We start from the raw sequence: 15,604 nt of genomic DNA, 5'->3' as shown, positions 1-15,604 counted from the left end.
ACCACTTTCAGAGAATGTTGACTGGTCCTTAAGTGATTTAACTAGCATTTGGCAGCAGACCACTGGGAGAACGCTGATTTAGGGTGCTGGGTTGCAATGTATTCAAGCTTGCATACTTCCTCCTATGATATCAGATGTGTGTTCTGATGACATGTACATTGAATTACTTCCACTGAGCATGCTGTGAAGCCAACTGCAGCTGAACTTTAACTGTTCACACTGATTTACTGACTAGACAATGTATGCTGGTTTCCCCCATAAGGTCTGTATCCAGACTGCTTAAAATGAGTTTGAAAGGAGAAGAAAAAATATTCAGATTAAAGAACCCCCCTTGTTTTTTTTTTATGGGGACAGCAAATCCTGTCCTAGTCAATATTTCTCTTTGTTCATCCAAATTTGTTTAGTCAAATGTAGCCAGTCAGTTAACTGAATACAAACAATCCCAACCATGAAACAGCAGACAAACTGAGATGTCAATATCGGTTTTCAATGGGAAAAAAAATAGGAGAAAAGTATCTGCATACATGTAGTTTGCAGATAATATCTGCACAGTAAAATTGCATTTCCAGTTAAGAACACATCACAGTCAGCACCTTGATGAGGACACATGTTGCCCTGGTCTTGGCTGTGATGCCGCTTCAAAAGGTGTCCATGGTCATACCTGTGGCACTATTGTGCATAGGGATGGGTTCAGAACCACCACTGAATCTTATTTCCATTTGTGTTCTTCCAAGTCTCCTTTCGTTTATGTTGTTATCCTGCCTTGTTAGATTTCCTTTCAATTGTTTAATCTGAATTGCTGGATTGTGTTTTTATCTCTACAGAGCCGGGAGATGATGGCTGAAGTACACACAGAGCTCCTGCGAGTCATGAATGAACTTTATGCAGTAAGTTTTCATTTCCTGCTTTGGTTTTATTTTAAGTTTTATAAATAACCGTCTCCAACTAAATGAAATGTTAATCTCCTGTAATTACACAGCTAGGAAGTTGGGAGGCAATAGTAGCTGATAATTTCAACTGGGTATATAATTAGAAGAGCAGAGCAGAGCCACTTTCTGGCGCAATGGACAGTTCTGCAATTGAAATTGCAATTCAAGAGGGACTGAATGGGTCACATCGCCTATAAATTATTTAATTTTTGACATCACTCCTTAACTATAGTTGTGCAAAACAAGAATTGCAGGCTTCCTGCCTGCAAATTTCATAGCTTTAGATTTAGTTAAAACTTAACACATCTAAAGTCAGTCGGCCAGATCAGTTGGCCAGATCAGTCATCCAGGTCTGTTGGCCAGGTCAGTCTTCTAGGTCAGTTGGCAGGTCTTTTGGCCAGTCAGTCGTCCAGGTCAGTCCAGTCGCCCAGGTCAGTCATCCAGGTCAGTCAGTCGGCCAGGTCAGTTGTCAGGTAAGTTGACCAAGTCGGTCAGTTGGCCCGTTCAGTCGGTCAGGTCAGTTGACCAGGTCAGTTGACCAGGTCAGTCGTCAGGTCATTCAGGTCAGCCAGCCAGTCTGTGAGGTTGTTCAGTCGTTCAGGTGAGTCACTTGGTCAGGTCAGTCAGGTCAGTTGGGTCAGTCAGGTCAGCCAGTGTAAGGCAATAATGTCAGAGATTATTATGTGGATTATGTCAGGTGAATTGAGTCAACAGGTCAAGTCTCATCTAAAAACAAAAAAAATTAAGACTTGATTGAGAAGTTTGTGAAGATACTTTGTTCAATTGAAAAAACGAGACTGTCAGACTTGTCTGTTCTGAAACTAAAATCACCGACCTTGAGCTGCAGTCCTGTATAATTCAATCCCTGCTGCTGCCCCCTCTAGTCTCAGTGCACAAACACAGAATTGTGTATGAAGTGAAGCAGCCTGGCTTAGTTTACTCAATAAAGGACAATATCCAGAAGTGTTATAATACATAGATGAGCCAATAGGTTTAATCAGTTGTGTATGTAGACAAGGACAGTGAGGTGTAAGATTACATCTCACTCAAGCTGGTAACAATCAGAAGCAGCTGGTAGACGTTCATAAAGCCCTAGGCTGGTTATTCATAAATCATAACAAAGGAAACTAGACCCAGTGTTATTAATACTACTGATGGGTCACCTGGCTTTCTAGGCTTGGCTATGTGATACATTGCAGCTACATTGGCAAGCTGAAGAATTACTGTTAAATCTCAGATCTGCTTGGCTCTACATGTATCTGACATCGTAACCTCGTACCCTAAACCTCTCTAGGCACTCTTCCTTCAGCTGCTAAGGTCCTCTTAATTCATTCACTGACAAGGGTAACCCAAAACAAAAAGTATTATTCTTAAAAAAAAAAATTAAAAAACCCCCATTAAGTTTAATGTTTCCATTTGTGCAAACCCAATCTCATGTGATACTGGAGGCTGTCAGGCAAAATAGTGGTCAATGTTTTGAAAACACAAGAATGGTCAGCACCCCATAGAGACCATACAGAAGCTATGCCTGAAGCTTTTCTACGTAGCTGTGCTATGGCTATACTTTGTAGCGCATAAAGTGCTTCAGCTTTTTGAGCAAACATCTTGATCAATGTTTTGAACCTTTGATTTGGGATCAAGGTAGAAGGTGGTTGAAGTAGCTCTGATCCTTAGGTAGGATCTTTGTAACTACACTTAAAGGAACACGTTGCCTTGGATCGGACGAGTTGGTCAAAACAAAAGCGTTTGTAACCGTTTTGTATATAATGCATATGGGTGGAAAGATGTTTTAAAAGTAGAATACAATGATCCACACAAGTTTGCCTCGAAATTGCGTGGTTTTCCTTCTACTGTGCGAACTAACACGGTCGGCCATTTATGGGAGTCAAAATTTTGACCCCCATAAATGGCTGACGTGTTAGTCAACGAGGTAAAAGGAAAACCACGCAATTTCGAGGCATGTTTGTGTGGATCATTGTATTCTACTTTTACAACATCTTTCTACCCATATGCATTTTATAAAAAACGGTTACAAACGCTTTTCAAAGACCAACTCGACCGATCCAAGGCAACGTGTTCCTTTAACATTGAACACAGAATCTCCCATCTGTGTCCGCGGTTTTCAATTAGTGTGTGCCTTACACTTGTCGGCATGACTTCCCAAGTGTCATGGACATTCTGAAAGACTAATGAAACGGTTCCTTTTCAGAGAGTAAAATGAACTAAATTTACAGCAAACTAGACATGTGCAATGGAATACATGTAGAGTCGTTTATTAGTAGGCCCCCCTTTATGTATTACTGTTGGTTTATTAACATTGTCTTTCAGCTAAAAGACTGGTTTGATCAATATAATTTATACAAAAGTTGGAAAAATACAATCAATACAAATACTAAAAAGCTTCAAACAGTCAGTCGAAACAAATATTTAAACAGCAAAGAATTACACAACGAAACAACAACATAGTGATTTGCACAAGCAACATTCAAAACAATATGAGTCTCAGTCCTTCACTTTAAGAAGTACGAGGACTGCTATAAACTGCTCTCCTTAAATTATTGAGGAACTCAGAAACTTCTGTCATCAAAAGCTTTCATCCTGGCAGATGTAACCTCAAGAAATTGGCATGAATAGAATATAATTGGTGCACTGGCTTGGTGATAACAAACTGCTTTAGGTACTTAGGGAATGAGTCTTGGCATGATAGATTGGTAGATAATGAAGACCTTTGGAAATGATGTGGCTCAACAGCGATTGTTACACCACAGTAGTAGATATTTGTGAATTTTGATTAGTTAAGAACCAGTCACGATGTGATTCCTTGTACAATGTGGCTCAGCGGACCATGAGTTTTGTACCCCACAGGTACATTACCGTGATTGGCCCACTGTTGGTTGTTTCCAGTGCCTTTTACAATACTAGCAATAGCCCTGGGTTGAGGTTGTAATTATGCTGGTACTAGGTAAATTGATTAAAGTTCAGGTGTGATTGTGTGATGTGCTAAAGGGAACAGTGAAGCAGTGTTTATGTCATTGACCGCTACTGTTATTTACAATTAGTTTGCCACCGTTTGTCTATTTTTTTTAACTGCCAATTTCATTGTAAAAATGTTTCAAGATGACAACACATCATCGCTAAAGAAGAGGAATGAATTACTAACATGGTATAACAAAACAGTTGTTGCACACTTGGTAATGGGATTCATGGGTTTAGTACACCGTCAAAGGCAATGGGCACCGTTGTCTTCATCTAAGGAGCCATTTGCTCCCTCTGCTGTGCAAAACATCATGGACCTCATCACAGTATCCAACAATTATATTGTGTACGATGGAAGTGTTGCCCTTTTAACAAATTGGCCATCTTATTAAGATAAGATAAGGTTATCTTATCTTGTCTTATCTTATCTTATTTCAAATATCAATGAAATTCCGGAAGTCCTCAATGCTCTGTTTTTGTTGAATGTAATAATACGTAATTGTTCACCATTTTGTATTGCTTCCATTAGGACATCAAGTCGTACCACAATGCCCACACAGAGCACAAGTCCAGCGAGGCCAAATTCAGGCAAGCAGAGAACGAGAAGATCAAGATGGAGGAGAAAGGCTCGCATAAAAAGAGCAAGACCGTGGACAAACAATTTGAAAAGGTAAGACACTGACAGGCTACAGCAGGCCTGGAATTAAATGGAGGCCACAGATGGCCTCTGTTGCCCTCTCATTGGCCTTGGTGCCCCCTTCAAAAGTTTCATATAGACTTTTTCCATTGGAAGTGCCCTTTGTAAAATGAAAATGGGTTTGCCTTTTAAAGATGATATTCCAGGCCTGCTATAGCCCCAACCACCTGGCCCTCCCAATGGTCTCATGTGCTGACATGTTCCCTTTATTTATATTAAAATGTAAATAACACCTGTACAGGTGAACAAAGCAGGAACATTCGTAAAAACTGATTAACCCTAAGCCCTCTAGCTTACCCCTCTAGGCGATACTCTCTAGCAACCCTTTAAATGTCTAGCCCTAATATGTTAGCCAGTTTCCTATTAACCCACTGCCCGACAATTTTACACCCAATCCCAATAGCAATCCCATCAGAGTCAAAGAAAGGTTTGTTTATTTGTACATATGCACAGAACAAGGGATGGAGTCATCCCATTTTCTCTCTTTTTAGTTTTGCAAAGTATAAACAAATTAACAGTCCTTTCAATGTTAAATTGGCATCCACTGCTGGGTTCATGTTTACTTCATCAGGCTTGTGGTTTGTCAGGATATTTCCCTGATTTCTGGATTCTTCACTGATCTTCCTGCACCTTCAGATTGTCTAGAATGAGGCAAACTTGATCACCGAGATAGAAAAACCTGGCCCTTGTTATGACCAGACCTTCAGATCCATTTGAAATTATGTGGAGAGTCTGTAAATCTCTAAAATGTAACAGTCTGTGCATTCAGGTAGCTCCATTTCCACACCAAGAGGGAATTGTTATCCAATTAGCAGGATGTCTTATTCATGCTTCGTTGTTGTAAAGGGCAAGGCAGTTTCTCCTTAATAGTAAAGGGCACCTGGAGGGAAATCGGAATATGTATCAGAACATTTCAAAGGGCACCCCTGGCAATGACCAGGGGCATGGTGGCAATTTCCTAAGTTGTTTCAGTGAATAATCAGGACCTTGTTTATAAAACTGATTTTGCCAAAGGGAGAGTGTGTGATCTCTACAGGAGAGAGGAGATTTACAGAGTGGAACTGACCATGAACCGATGAAAAAAAGCCCAGTAGTAATTGCATTTTACCCTAATGGCCTCTTTTGTACTGTATTTATGCAGCTTAATAAAGCTCTTGTGTTTTGATGTTGGGTTCGTTTGTGGGTAGGGTCAACAGAATGTCACACACAACCTCCATAATTCTCTGTCCTTACTCTATGGTAGTACCTACCTTTATGGTAAACTTGTTTGTGCCCTGCGGGCAGAATTAATTCCTAGGAAATTGACTGGTCGGAATATGGTATCTGCTTGTGGTTAGCAAATTGTGACCTCAAAGGTGATTCTGAACTAAGTGGGAGTTAAACCCCCTTAGCTTCCAAGTTCAAACAAGCTCTGATATTGCTTTGTAGTTTGTTGTTGTGGAAGTTAGAAAATACGAAGATATGTTTTTAATAGCTAGCCTTTCCTCTTGTGGTCAAAGTTGAAAATGCATCCAACTCCTGTCCTTCCCTTGATGGCTTTTCAGCGTTGTTCATCCTACATGCACATTAGGTTAGGTATTTTTACGCTAGATTTTGTCTTCACTTTAAATGCCTCCCCCCTATAGCTCAATACATTAATGGCATGAGGGCTTTGCAAGATTCATAAATTAACGAATCATCGATGGATCTTTTCCAAAGAGTGTGCCTCATTAGTTAAAGGGGAAGTACGAGGTACATGTACATCACTGTTTTTTAGAAAAGGGAAACTCAAGCTTATCCTGGAGTTTTTTCCCAAGTTGCATCGTAAACATCTTCAACTTGTGAAAATGTTATAAAATTCAGGATTCACATAAAAAAAAAAAAAAAAAACAAAAAAAAAAAAACAAAAAAAAAAAACGGCAAGAAAAATTTGTCAAACTTTCCATCCAATTCTGAAAGTGACAGTAGTCTGGTTCTCTGTTTTATAAATTCTGGGTGTAGACAGGGACCTCAACATTGTACACACAGCCACTCGTGATGAAGGTGCTGTACAAGTAGTTAAATGGCATGATCGGATTGCCTAGTTGATTTTCTATCCGATAAAACGTAAAAAATGTGATTAAGTATACCAAGGTTGTTTGTACTAAAGTGCATGTGCATATGCCTTTGCACAGTATTCTAGTGTGAACGGTAATGGAATAAAAACCTGAGGGATTCTGCACCTTTCAAGGTTGTGTCTTCAAATGCCAATCCCAAGTGTAATAGCAACAATGAATACATAGTAGTCTGGACTACATGTATTTGAATGGGAGGTACAAGCTGAATTTGTCAACCACACCAAAAAGATTCGACAGAACTTCCAAGTTGTTACATGTACATAATGTACACTGTACAGGTACATGCTATTAATAATTAATGTACATGTAATAATTAATATTCATTTTGGTTTTATCCATATACACTGATGTGTGTTAGCACTTTATCATCGGTAATTTCCCAAGTTCTGTGAACAAAATCACAAGCATATTACTTGCACCTTAAGTCAAGCAGAGTATACTCTGAGTTGGAATATCAAAAACTTTGGTGTAATCCCCGTACTACATGGCAGTTGCAGGTCCTACGGCTTCTGACTGGCACCCCTGAACAAATACGACAAAATAGGGAGACTGCCAACATCGGGCTAGGTATATGTAGCTCAGTAGGCAGAGCATGGCACGTTAATCCCGAGGTCACAGGCTGAAATTCAGCTCCAGTAAATTTCTCTCTGTTCAGCCAAAAATCGATTTAAGAAATACTCCAAAATGTAATGATTTTGGTTGAAAAACTCCACACCAAATTAAGTTTTAAAAATCCTGAGGTTCTGCTTTAAGCGCTCTCATGTACGCCCTGACTAATCTTTCTAGGAAAAGAACTGATGGAGAAAGGGGGAAAAACCATACAAAACAACTATTGCTTTGTCATGTACATGATGTACGTATACAGAAAAGTATGCATAGTGAAAGTGTTCATTTGCAGTGGAATATGAACTAATCTTGATGCACTTGTAAATTCAAAGAGTCACAGTTGAACTGTTCAGTTTCTACGATTCCAAAATAGTTTTTCATGGGTTAGAGGATTCTACGTGCACATTATGCTTTTGTTGGGGTTCGGTTCATTGACTGGTCATGAACAAAGCATAAGGCCCACAGTTTTAATAAAACAAACTAAAGAATATCATGTGCATTGTGGTGACAATGGCTGGTCACCCACAACAAACTTGGTTTCTGCATCACTATCAAAGAACTGTGGTTAGGACTAGTCCTAGGAGTTATTCTAGTCCTAAGTTGGGTTAGTAATGTTACTCGTCCTAATCTAAGATAAGACTAGTCTCACTCTTTGTGAAGTCCACCCCTGGTTGATACATGAACTTGAGTTCTATGGAAGTGTGCCTGTCCTCTACACATTTTAAACTTTCCATAACAATAGAACAAACATTCCTGGAACTAAACAAAAGAAGCATCCGGGTTGCCATTCATGTAGGAACATATTTCAGAACCACCCCAACTCATTAGAGATAGTCATTACATGGTGTTACCGCAAACCTTTCCATATCGTACTTCCACCATGCAAAGTTTCAAATCCTACTTGGGAGCATATTGCTGGTACCAACACTAACACAAACAGGGTATTTCTTTCGGTACCTATATATGAAGGGCATTTTCCAAACATTGGGTTGCCTTGCAGCTCCTGGCTTTGTACATGAACACCATGCAAAATTGTACACTGCTTCTAAATTGATGACAGAGCTCAGGCCCGAGACAGAGCCAAATCCGAGGTTTGGAAAATGCTTGGGCTATTGTGTTACGCTCATTGTACTTGTACGAACTGTATCCGTAACATGTGAGTCTCCACAACTATCAGAACTGGTTTTGTGCTTGGAGCTTAAAAAGTACCCAATCAATTAATATTCATTGTTCATTGAAGGGGGGGGGGGGGTGGGGTGTCATGATGACACCACTGCCTCAGGCCATTGGAAACCTCCCTGCAGGAAGGAATATCACATCCTGCATGCCCAAATCAAATATACATTGATCATTGATCTTGTGAATTGTGTGTAACTTAAAACAATAATATTGGCAGGATCAGACAATGGGGTCATATGATTGTCATTAAGTTGTGTATTGTAGTGGTTCATTGTTATTCTGGGTTGTGGTTAGTTGCTGTGTGTCACTGCTCATTGGTCACATTGACTGAATGTTGAGTGAAGGCACAGATAGAAATAGGAAAATACACACCACCATAATTTGATGGCTGTTATGTACCCATTAACAATGCGGACTTCAACCAAATGGGTTTGGGCCCAATATCATTGAGTAAAACACACATAGTAGCTAAGCACAACAAAATTGTGCTGACCAGAAAATGGTTTACTAGCTGAAATACCATGTCATCATTCAAGACGGGACTAGTCAATTAAAATTTACCCAGTCGGGTGTTGATATTTTCAATTACACATTGCTTTCTTTAACACACTCATCCAGTATCCAATTTCATAGAGCTGTTTGACATTGAACATTACTGGTATGTTGATTTCACTGAGCATTGATCCACCCTTTGTTGATACCAGCACATACTTGCAAAGTGAACTCATTTTGTTGTGTTCACTGTGGCTAAAAAGTAGACCCATTTTATTGCCAAACACTCTTTAAAAAAAAATAAGAACATAAAAACGACCTGTGACAAGCATCCAGTGAAATCATTTTGCAAGGTGATAATTTAAGAAAACCAAATGCAATTTTGTAGTTTTTTTAAGTGATGGTGCCCGACAATGTTTTAAGCGTAAAACAAGGTCTGTCTGACAACTTATAATTGTCACCATTTGCTCTAATTTTTCTTGACAGTCATGGACTGGCAAATGTATGCAATGACATTTCGTACGAAATCCTTCCCCACAAATCTACATTTTATCAAAAAATACAACAATTATCAATGATGTTAATTCCATTTACGAAGGAACAACAGGATAAATATTAACCCACAAAACCTCTAAAATGGTTTGTACATTTCTATTACAGTGTTCAATAAAGCACCGTGAAAGTGAAGTCAAAGCAACCAAAGCCAGGAATGACTACATTATTTCCATTGGGGCAGCCAACTCAAGTGTGACCAAATTCTTCCACACCGACCTGGACAAAATCATAGATGTAAGTATTAAAATGTTAAGAATAAATTAGACCACGATATTAGGAAGAACAGGCCAGGAATTTCATCTTTGAGAGGACAATAGACCGATCCATTAAGCTCCGCCCCTTTGCGTATTGACCATTCACAACGCAACCAGGGCCGGCAAATTAAGTCCGACATGCGTGCACGTATGCTTGGCGCGCGTCAGAATTGTGCAACAAGGCATTGGAGAGGCTCATGTGTTCTTGCTCACACATGCGTCGTGGGCGAGGCCTAATGGATCGGTCTTTTTTCAATTGGTAAAGGGCACTTCTATTGGAACATCCTACAGTCTATAGAAAACTTTTGAGGGGGCACCAAGGCCGAGACCAGGGGCAACAGTGTCCATGGCATCTGTGTAATTGAAGGCCTGGAAGAAGTTGGTCTTGGAAAAACTTTTCATCACATGCATTCATTTAATTGATAAGGGAGGCAAGCGAGTGAGGTTATGTACATGTATACATGAATGAAGACCAAGTCATTAGGCCAGCATAATGCAAACAATTGACCCCGTTCTGGTCAACTTTTCTTTTTTCATCCCCTAAATAAAGTAAACCAGATCACTTGCCTGTTACACTATTCCTCATGCTGCCCAGCTACAGTGATTTTGTGCACTTTTCAGACATCCATGGTTTCATTACCAGAAATGAACAAGAATAATACAAAATATTTGTTGGTAATTTGTTGTGTAATGCTGCTTCCCTCCACAGTGTCTAGATCTAAGGTACATCCAGCTTCTACGTAAAGGACTGAAGGCGTTCCAGACGGCAGAAGTCCAGACGCAAGCCCTTCAGCAAGATGAGCTGCGACGTCTTGAGCTAAACATGAGGAGACTAAGCTGTGAGGAAGACAAGAAGCTATTCCTTCAGGGTAACACCAGGCCGTTTGTAGCACCACAGTCATTCCAGTATCAGTCCCATGCTGGGGATAAGGTAGGTGCAGACTTCTTCCCTCTTCTAGCCTAAGGAAATACCAATAGCACTAAGAACAGGGCCCAATTGTGTAAAGCTGTTTTAAAGCACTTAAAGTAGCTAAGCACAAGCAAGTTAGGGTTAGCAGAATAAGGTTACCAGCCAAAATATCATGTCACATGTTCAATCTGTGACTTGGTGTCCCGCTTATTTCTTATGCAAGAAATCCTGTTATTTGGTTTTGAAGATGATTTCTTTAATTGCTGGCATCAGTGGATAGAGAGAGACCCATTAAGTAGAACAAAGGATCATTTGTTCCATGTTGAGATCAACAAAGCTGCAAAGTTGGGTTATGTTGATTTGAACATGGTAAAAGCCATGTCTGTCACAAAATATTTTTTAACTTGGAGGCAACCAACCGACTGGGTGCACCAAAAAACATTTCAGACGCATCAAAAACAATCTTTTGGCTGTAACTGTAAAGAGAAAACTGAAATGTGAATGGAGGTTGCCTGTACATTGCCTCATGTGACATGGCCTTTATATTGAATATTATTGGGAACTAATATCTATTGACTTTTTCTCTTACTATGAACCTAGACACATGAGTTAACAGCACCACATCATCTACAGAGTGATCTTGAAAACCGCTATGAGAAGCTGTACAAGACCATTGCAGCCCTCAAGATAGAAACAGATGAGGTAATTAGGTTTGCAACTGAGATACAAGCTTACATACTTTTGTTACTTACATTTTCTATGAAGGCTTTTATGTTTTTTGGCCATGAGATTGAGTACATGGTTAGACTGCAAGACTTGCAAGCACAACGTTGTGGGTTTGAATCCTACCAAGCTAAGTACTGCCGTCTAGTTACTGAATTACACCTCTCGGATTGTGCAATTCATAATCACAGACATTGAACCAATGTTTGTATGAGAGGGATTGGTTGTTGCCAGCTTGGTGTTTATATCCCCTCATGGGAGTTTGCTGAGTTCCCTTAATGGGAAGATCATTAAGACATACACTAGGGACTGGCATGGTAGAAATCTTAAGGTTTTAAAGGATTGGTAGGGATGTAACACATTGTTGTTTAATTTTATTCTAAAAGCTTACTGATTATGAATTTAAGACTTAAATTATTTTTTTTCCCTGTAAAACTCAAACTGAAAATGTAAAGACATGTTACTGTGTGAGTTTGCAGAGTTCCCTTGACGGGAAGATTCCCCTCCAGATTTTTTATATTGTTAATTAAAAAAATCAAAGAATATTTGTACATGCTTGAAGACTGTTTCTCTCTGTGTTGATGTCAGATTCATAAAACCATACGTGAAGTGGAGCGGAACTGGCTTGAGGATGACTGTAACCCAAGTGAAGATGATGTAATGACGCAGTTCAAGTCAATCCGTAGGATGGTAGACTCACTGTCCACACCGGACCTCAACCGCGCTCCTTCCATGAAGAGACAACGCATCCTTAAACAAGAGACTGAGATGTACTATCTTGAGGTAGGTTTGGATGTTTCTTTTGTAGACCATTCACTTTAAAGAGAGAGACTTGAAGGTCAAATTAAGTTTTGTGATGTGCTCTTTTTCCAATTGACCCAGTTCACCTGACGTCATCATCAGAAAAATCTTGAGTAGCAATTTCACTGTGCGTTTTTATATATAACTCTATGCCGTGCGTTGTGCAGTGAAGTGCGCATTTTAGGCGACGCGGCATTAATACACGTAAACTTAACTGCCCACCAATATATTGAGGGTGGCATCAGTCGCCGTGTGTGAGGTGCGTGCAAGGGGTCAGTAGACAGAGTCTTTGTGAAAATAAAGAGACAGTGTATCCTAAAACAGGAGACTGAGATGTATTTTCTAGAGGTAGGTTTGGCCGTTTCTCAGGGGTTGGTAGCTTTTTCTGTGACTTTCCAGCAGAACCAGTTAGCTTTTCATTTCATTGGTCCGTCAACTTTGTCACTTGTTCATAATTCATTTTAAAGAGGGAAGCTTGGAGCACATGGAGAGATTTTGGACTGGTCCTCGTGTGTTTTAACTGGCATTTTTTAGAATGATGTTTTTGTTGTTGATCATTTCAAGGAACTCCAAGGTCAAATTCAAATTTGCAATGAACTCATGTTTCAAGAAATAGTTCTTGTACAAATTATAAAAAGAAGTCTCTAACATCAGGTTAAAATAGTGTAAAGTACCACTGTGGTGGATACCCTTCAAGTGAAATTCTCGTCAAATCGTTCATATTGAATAAACAACTTAAAGAGTTGTAGAATTTTAAGCTATGATTCTGTTCACTGATGTGTTGTTCTTCGGTATTGATGCTTTGTGTATCTTGATTTGCAGAAATACAAGGAATATCTCCAGAAGAGTAACAGACTAACTCGCATGCAAGCAAGACACGACCTCATACAGAAGGGTCTAGGAATTAGTAAGTACTCTTGTATAGGACTTTTATTTATATTGGAATGCTGTAAAAGTTATTGAATGAATGATGAAGTTGTTTATAGTGTCTTGTCGTTGCTGAGGTGTGAAGCACAACGGACTGAAGCTCTGGTGTTTCCGATCAGCAGAATGGGGTTTTAGTCCTAGTCTTGACACCTGTATGAGCATAAATATTGATGCATGATATATTTCTTGTCCTCTGTTATTTGTTTCAGGTGAAGCCAATTCCTCAGACAGGCACAGGTAAGTACTAAAGAAGAAAGTTATTCTGAATGTTTTCTTGTATGTTCAGATGGGTAGTAAAGTCAGCCTGTATCCTCGTAACCTCCCAAATACCCATTAGGAAGTTGTCTTGACTGTGGAGGATTGAGGTATGTTGGCTCAAATGACAATTGCTTATCACTGGGTCAGTCATTTCAATATCATCTAAGTACGAACATGTTTGGGTGGAGGTACCATAGAATGGAGGATAGTGGAGTATTTAGGACACCTGTGGGCATAGGGAGTATAGATGCATGTACAGAATCTTTCATACTGTAATAAGTATTTGCATTTTCTTGAAGTTTCAATTTCTGTATTTAATTTTTGTGTGTGTAACAGGCAGAACTTGCAGACCTTGCCAAAAAAGACGAAGCCACGTCCCAAGTCAGTTCATCATGCACGCCTATTTGGAGGAAACCTGCAGGAGTATCTTGAAGTAAGCAATGCAAATGTTTTGGCCTTCAAAAATATTGCTTAGCAGAAACTGTTTACCAGCTGAAAGTCCATAAAGTTGACATTGTTGTGACTGGTGTCCCACCCATTTTTTGTAGCATTTTCCTGCACAACAGCTTTATAAAGTTTGGCCCTGGTTGCCTGTAAATTTCCCTAATTAGTTTTGAAACGCTTAATAATAATATTTGAATCTTAATCTCATTGTAGATTACCAAGCGAGAAATTCCTACGGTTGTACAGAGTTGTGTAGAGTGTATTTCCTTGTACGGTAAGTGTTTACCATTGGGGTGTTTTCTCTTTAATAATACTTTATTTTTTATTCTTGAAGTTGACCTGACTGAACTGTAGATTTCATCAAAGGGAAGGGAACTAGCGAGTAATTCAGGGATGACACTGTGGTTAATGATTAACTAAGGGGGTTTTCCCACAATTGGTAAATTCCTGAAGTGGTTGTGGGGGTAATATTTAATTAAAATTATTTTCTTGCACATATTCTTCCTACTTACGTGTAAGTCTGATTTCCAATTTTTGGGGGCCTTGGAAAAAACAGCAAATTGTTATTAAATAGCGAGAAAAGTATATAAAAGCTCAATGTAATGTTGATCAACCCATGAACTCAATAAAGAATCCAAGTGCCAAATCTCGTGCCTGCTTGAAGTTGGTTTCAATTGGGAGTGGCAGTTAAAGTGTACATCATAGCATTTGAAAAGTATTTTTTTAATGTAGCTATTAACAAATCACTAAGGAAACTGACTGGTAAACTTAAAACTCAAGTACATTTTTCTTTGTTCACTCATTAAATAATTAATTCAGACACGACTTTCATTTAAGACTAGTGTTTCTTTAAACCATGTTTGTCCTCCGCTCCTCCTTGATAATGAAAGGCTAACTCTAATTTTGGTAATCCCTCATCAGGTTTACACCATCTTGGTATATTCAGAATGCCTGGTGCGCATCAAGAGATCTCATCAATGAAAGACGCATTTGAGAAAGGTAAGAGATTGATAAAAAAAAAGGAAACCATTTCCATCCAAGAAACTATCAGAATCAAATGGGGGTGGGACTTGATTGTGTTTAATTGAATACTCATCTGTGCTTAGAAGCTTTGGCATCTCATCTTATTTTTAAAGTTACATTTGAGTATTTCAGTGCATTTCCTGGCAAGCAAGATAGTTCATGGGTAGCTCTCAATCTTTAGAACAAAAGGTCATGTGTTACAAAGCTGTGGTTTGTCAATGTTCACATGGGAGTGGAAAGATCTAAACAATTCATGCACTGATCTTTTTTTATTTTTGTGGTGCAGAGTGTTTGACTTCATCCGAGACTTGCATGCACAGTCAATTACTGCTTATATGGAAGTTTTTATTTATTTTGTTATTTCTTTTTTAATAGGGGAAGATCCATTTGAGAATTTAGATGAACTAGCGGACATCAACTTAGTTGCTAGTGTACTCAAGCTGTACTTCAGAGAACTGCCTGAGCCTTTGTTTCCTACAACATTGTTCCCTCAGTTCATGGAATGTGCCAGTGAGTATAAAGCCCTGTACCCTATGTTTACATCTAAATCTCCCGCGGTAGACTTTTAGCATGCTGTCATCATCTTGGTCATGTTCCCAGTATCCAATAACAGTAATGGATGCTAATATTCATTGTACAAAAAGTAACCAGACTATTTTCCACTTCTTTTCTGCTTAAGCAAAAAGCCCGATATCATAGAGCTGCTTAATCAGAAAAGGCAGCTAAGCACAACA

General features: G+C 39.2%; 1 protein-coding gene across 4 annotated transcripts in view; it reads left to right on the top strand.

Moving 5' to 3' along the window:
• The window catches only part of LOC139933787 (SLIT-ROBO Rho GTPase-activating protein 1-like), a 52,125-nt gene that overhangs the window by 28,423 nt on the left and 8,098 nt on the right, over positions 1 to 15,604 (top strand). For all 4 annotated transcript variants that reach the window (XM_071927993.1, XM_071927995.1, XM_071927996.1 and 1 more), the window contains exons 4-15: positions 825 to 887; positions 4,435 to 4,575; positions 9,636 to 9,764; positions 10,494 to 10,715; positions 11,295 to 11,396; positions 12,006 to 12,200; positions 13,041 to 13,125; positions 13,355 to 13,382; positions 13,740 to 13,836; positions 14,061 to 14,121; positions 14,769 to 14,846; positions 15,246 to 15,380. In XM_071927993.1, the coding sequence (XP_071784094.1) occupies positions 825 to 887; positions 4,435 to 4,575; positions 9,636 to 9,764; positions 10,494 to 10,715; positions 11,295 to 11,396; positions 12,006 to 12,200; positions 13,041 to 13,125; positions 13,355 to 13,382; positions 13,740 to 13,836; positions 14,061 to 14,121; positions 14,769 to 14,846; positions 15,246 to 15,380 (1,336 nt within the window). The remainder of the gene's footprint in view (positions 1 to 824; positions 888 to 4,434; positions 4,576 to 9,635; positions 9,765 to 10,493; positions 10,716 to 11,294; positions 11,397 to 12,005; positions 12,201 to 13,040; positions 13,126 to 13,354; positions 13,383 to 13,739; positions 13,837 to 14,060; positions 14,122 to 14,768; positions 14,847 to 15,245; positions 15,381 to 15,604) is intronic.

The sequence above is a fragment of the Asterias amurensis genome, chromosome 2, assembly GCF_032118995.1.
Source record: "Asterias amurensis chromosome 2, ASM3211899v1".
NCBI classification, from domain to species: domain Eukaryota; kingdom Metazoa; phylum Echinodermata; class Asteroidea; order Forcipulatida; family Asteriidae; genus Asterias; species Asterias amurensis.
The sequence above is the reverse complement of the archived record's forward strand: the minus strand, read 5'-3'. Positions and strand labels throughout refer to the sequence as shown.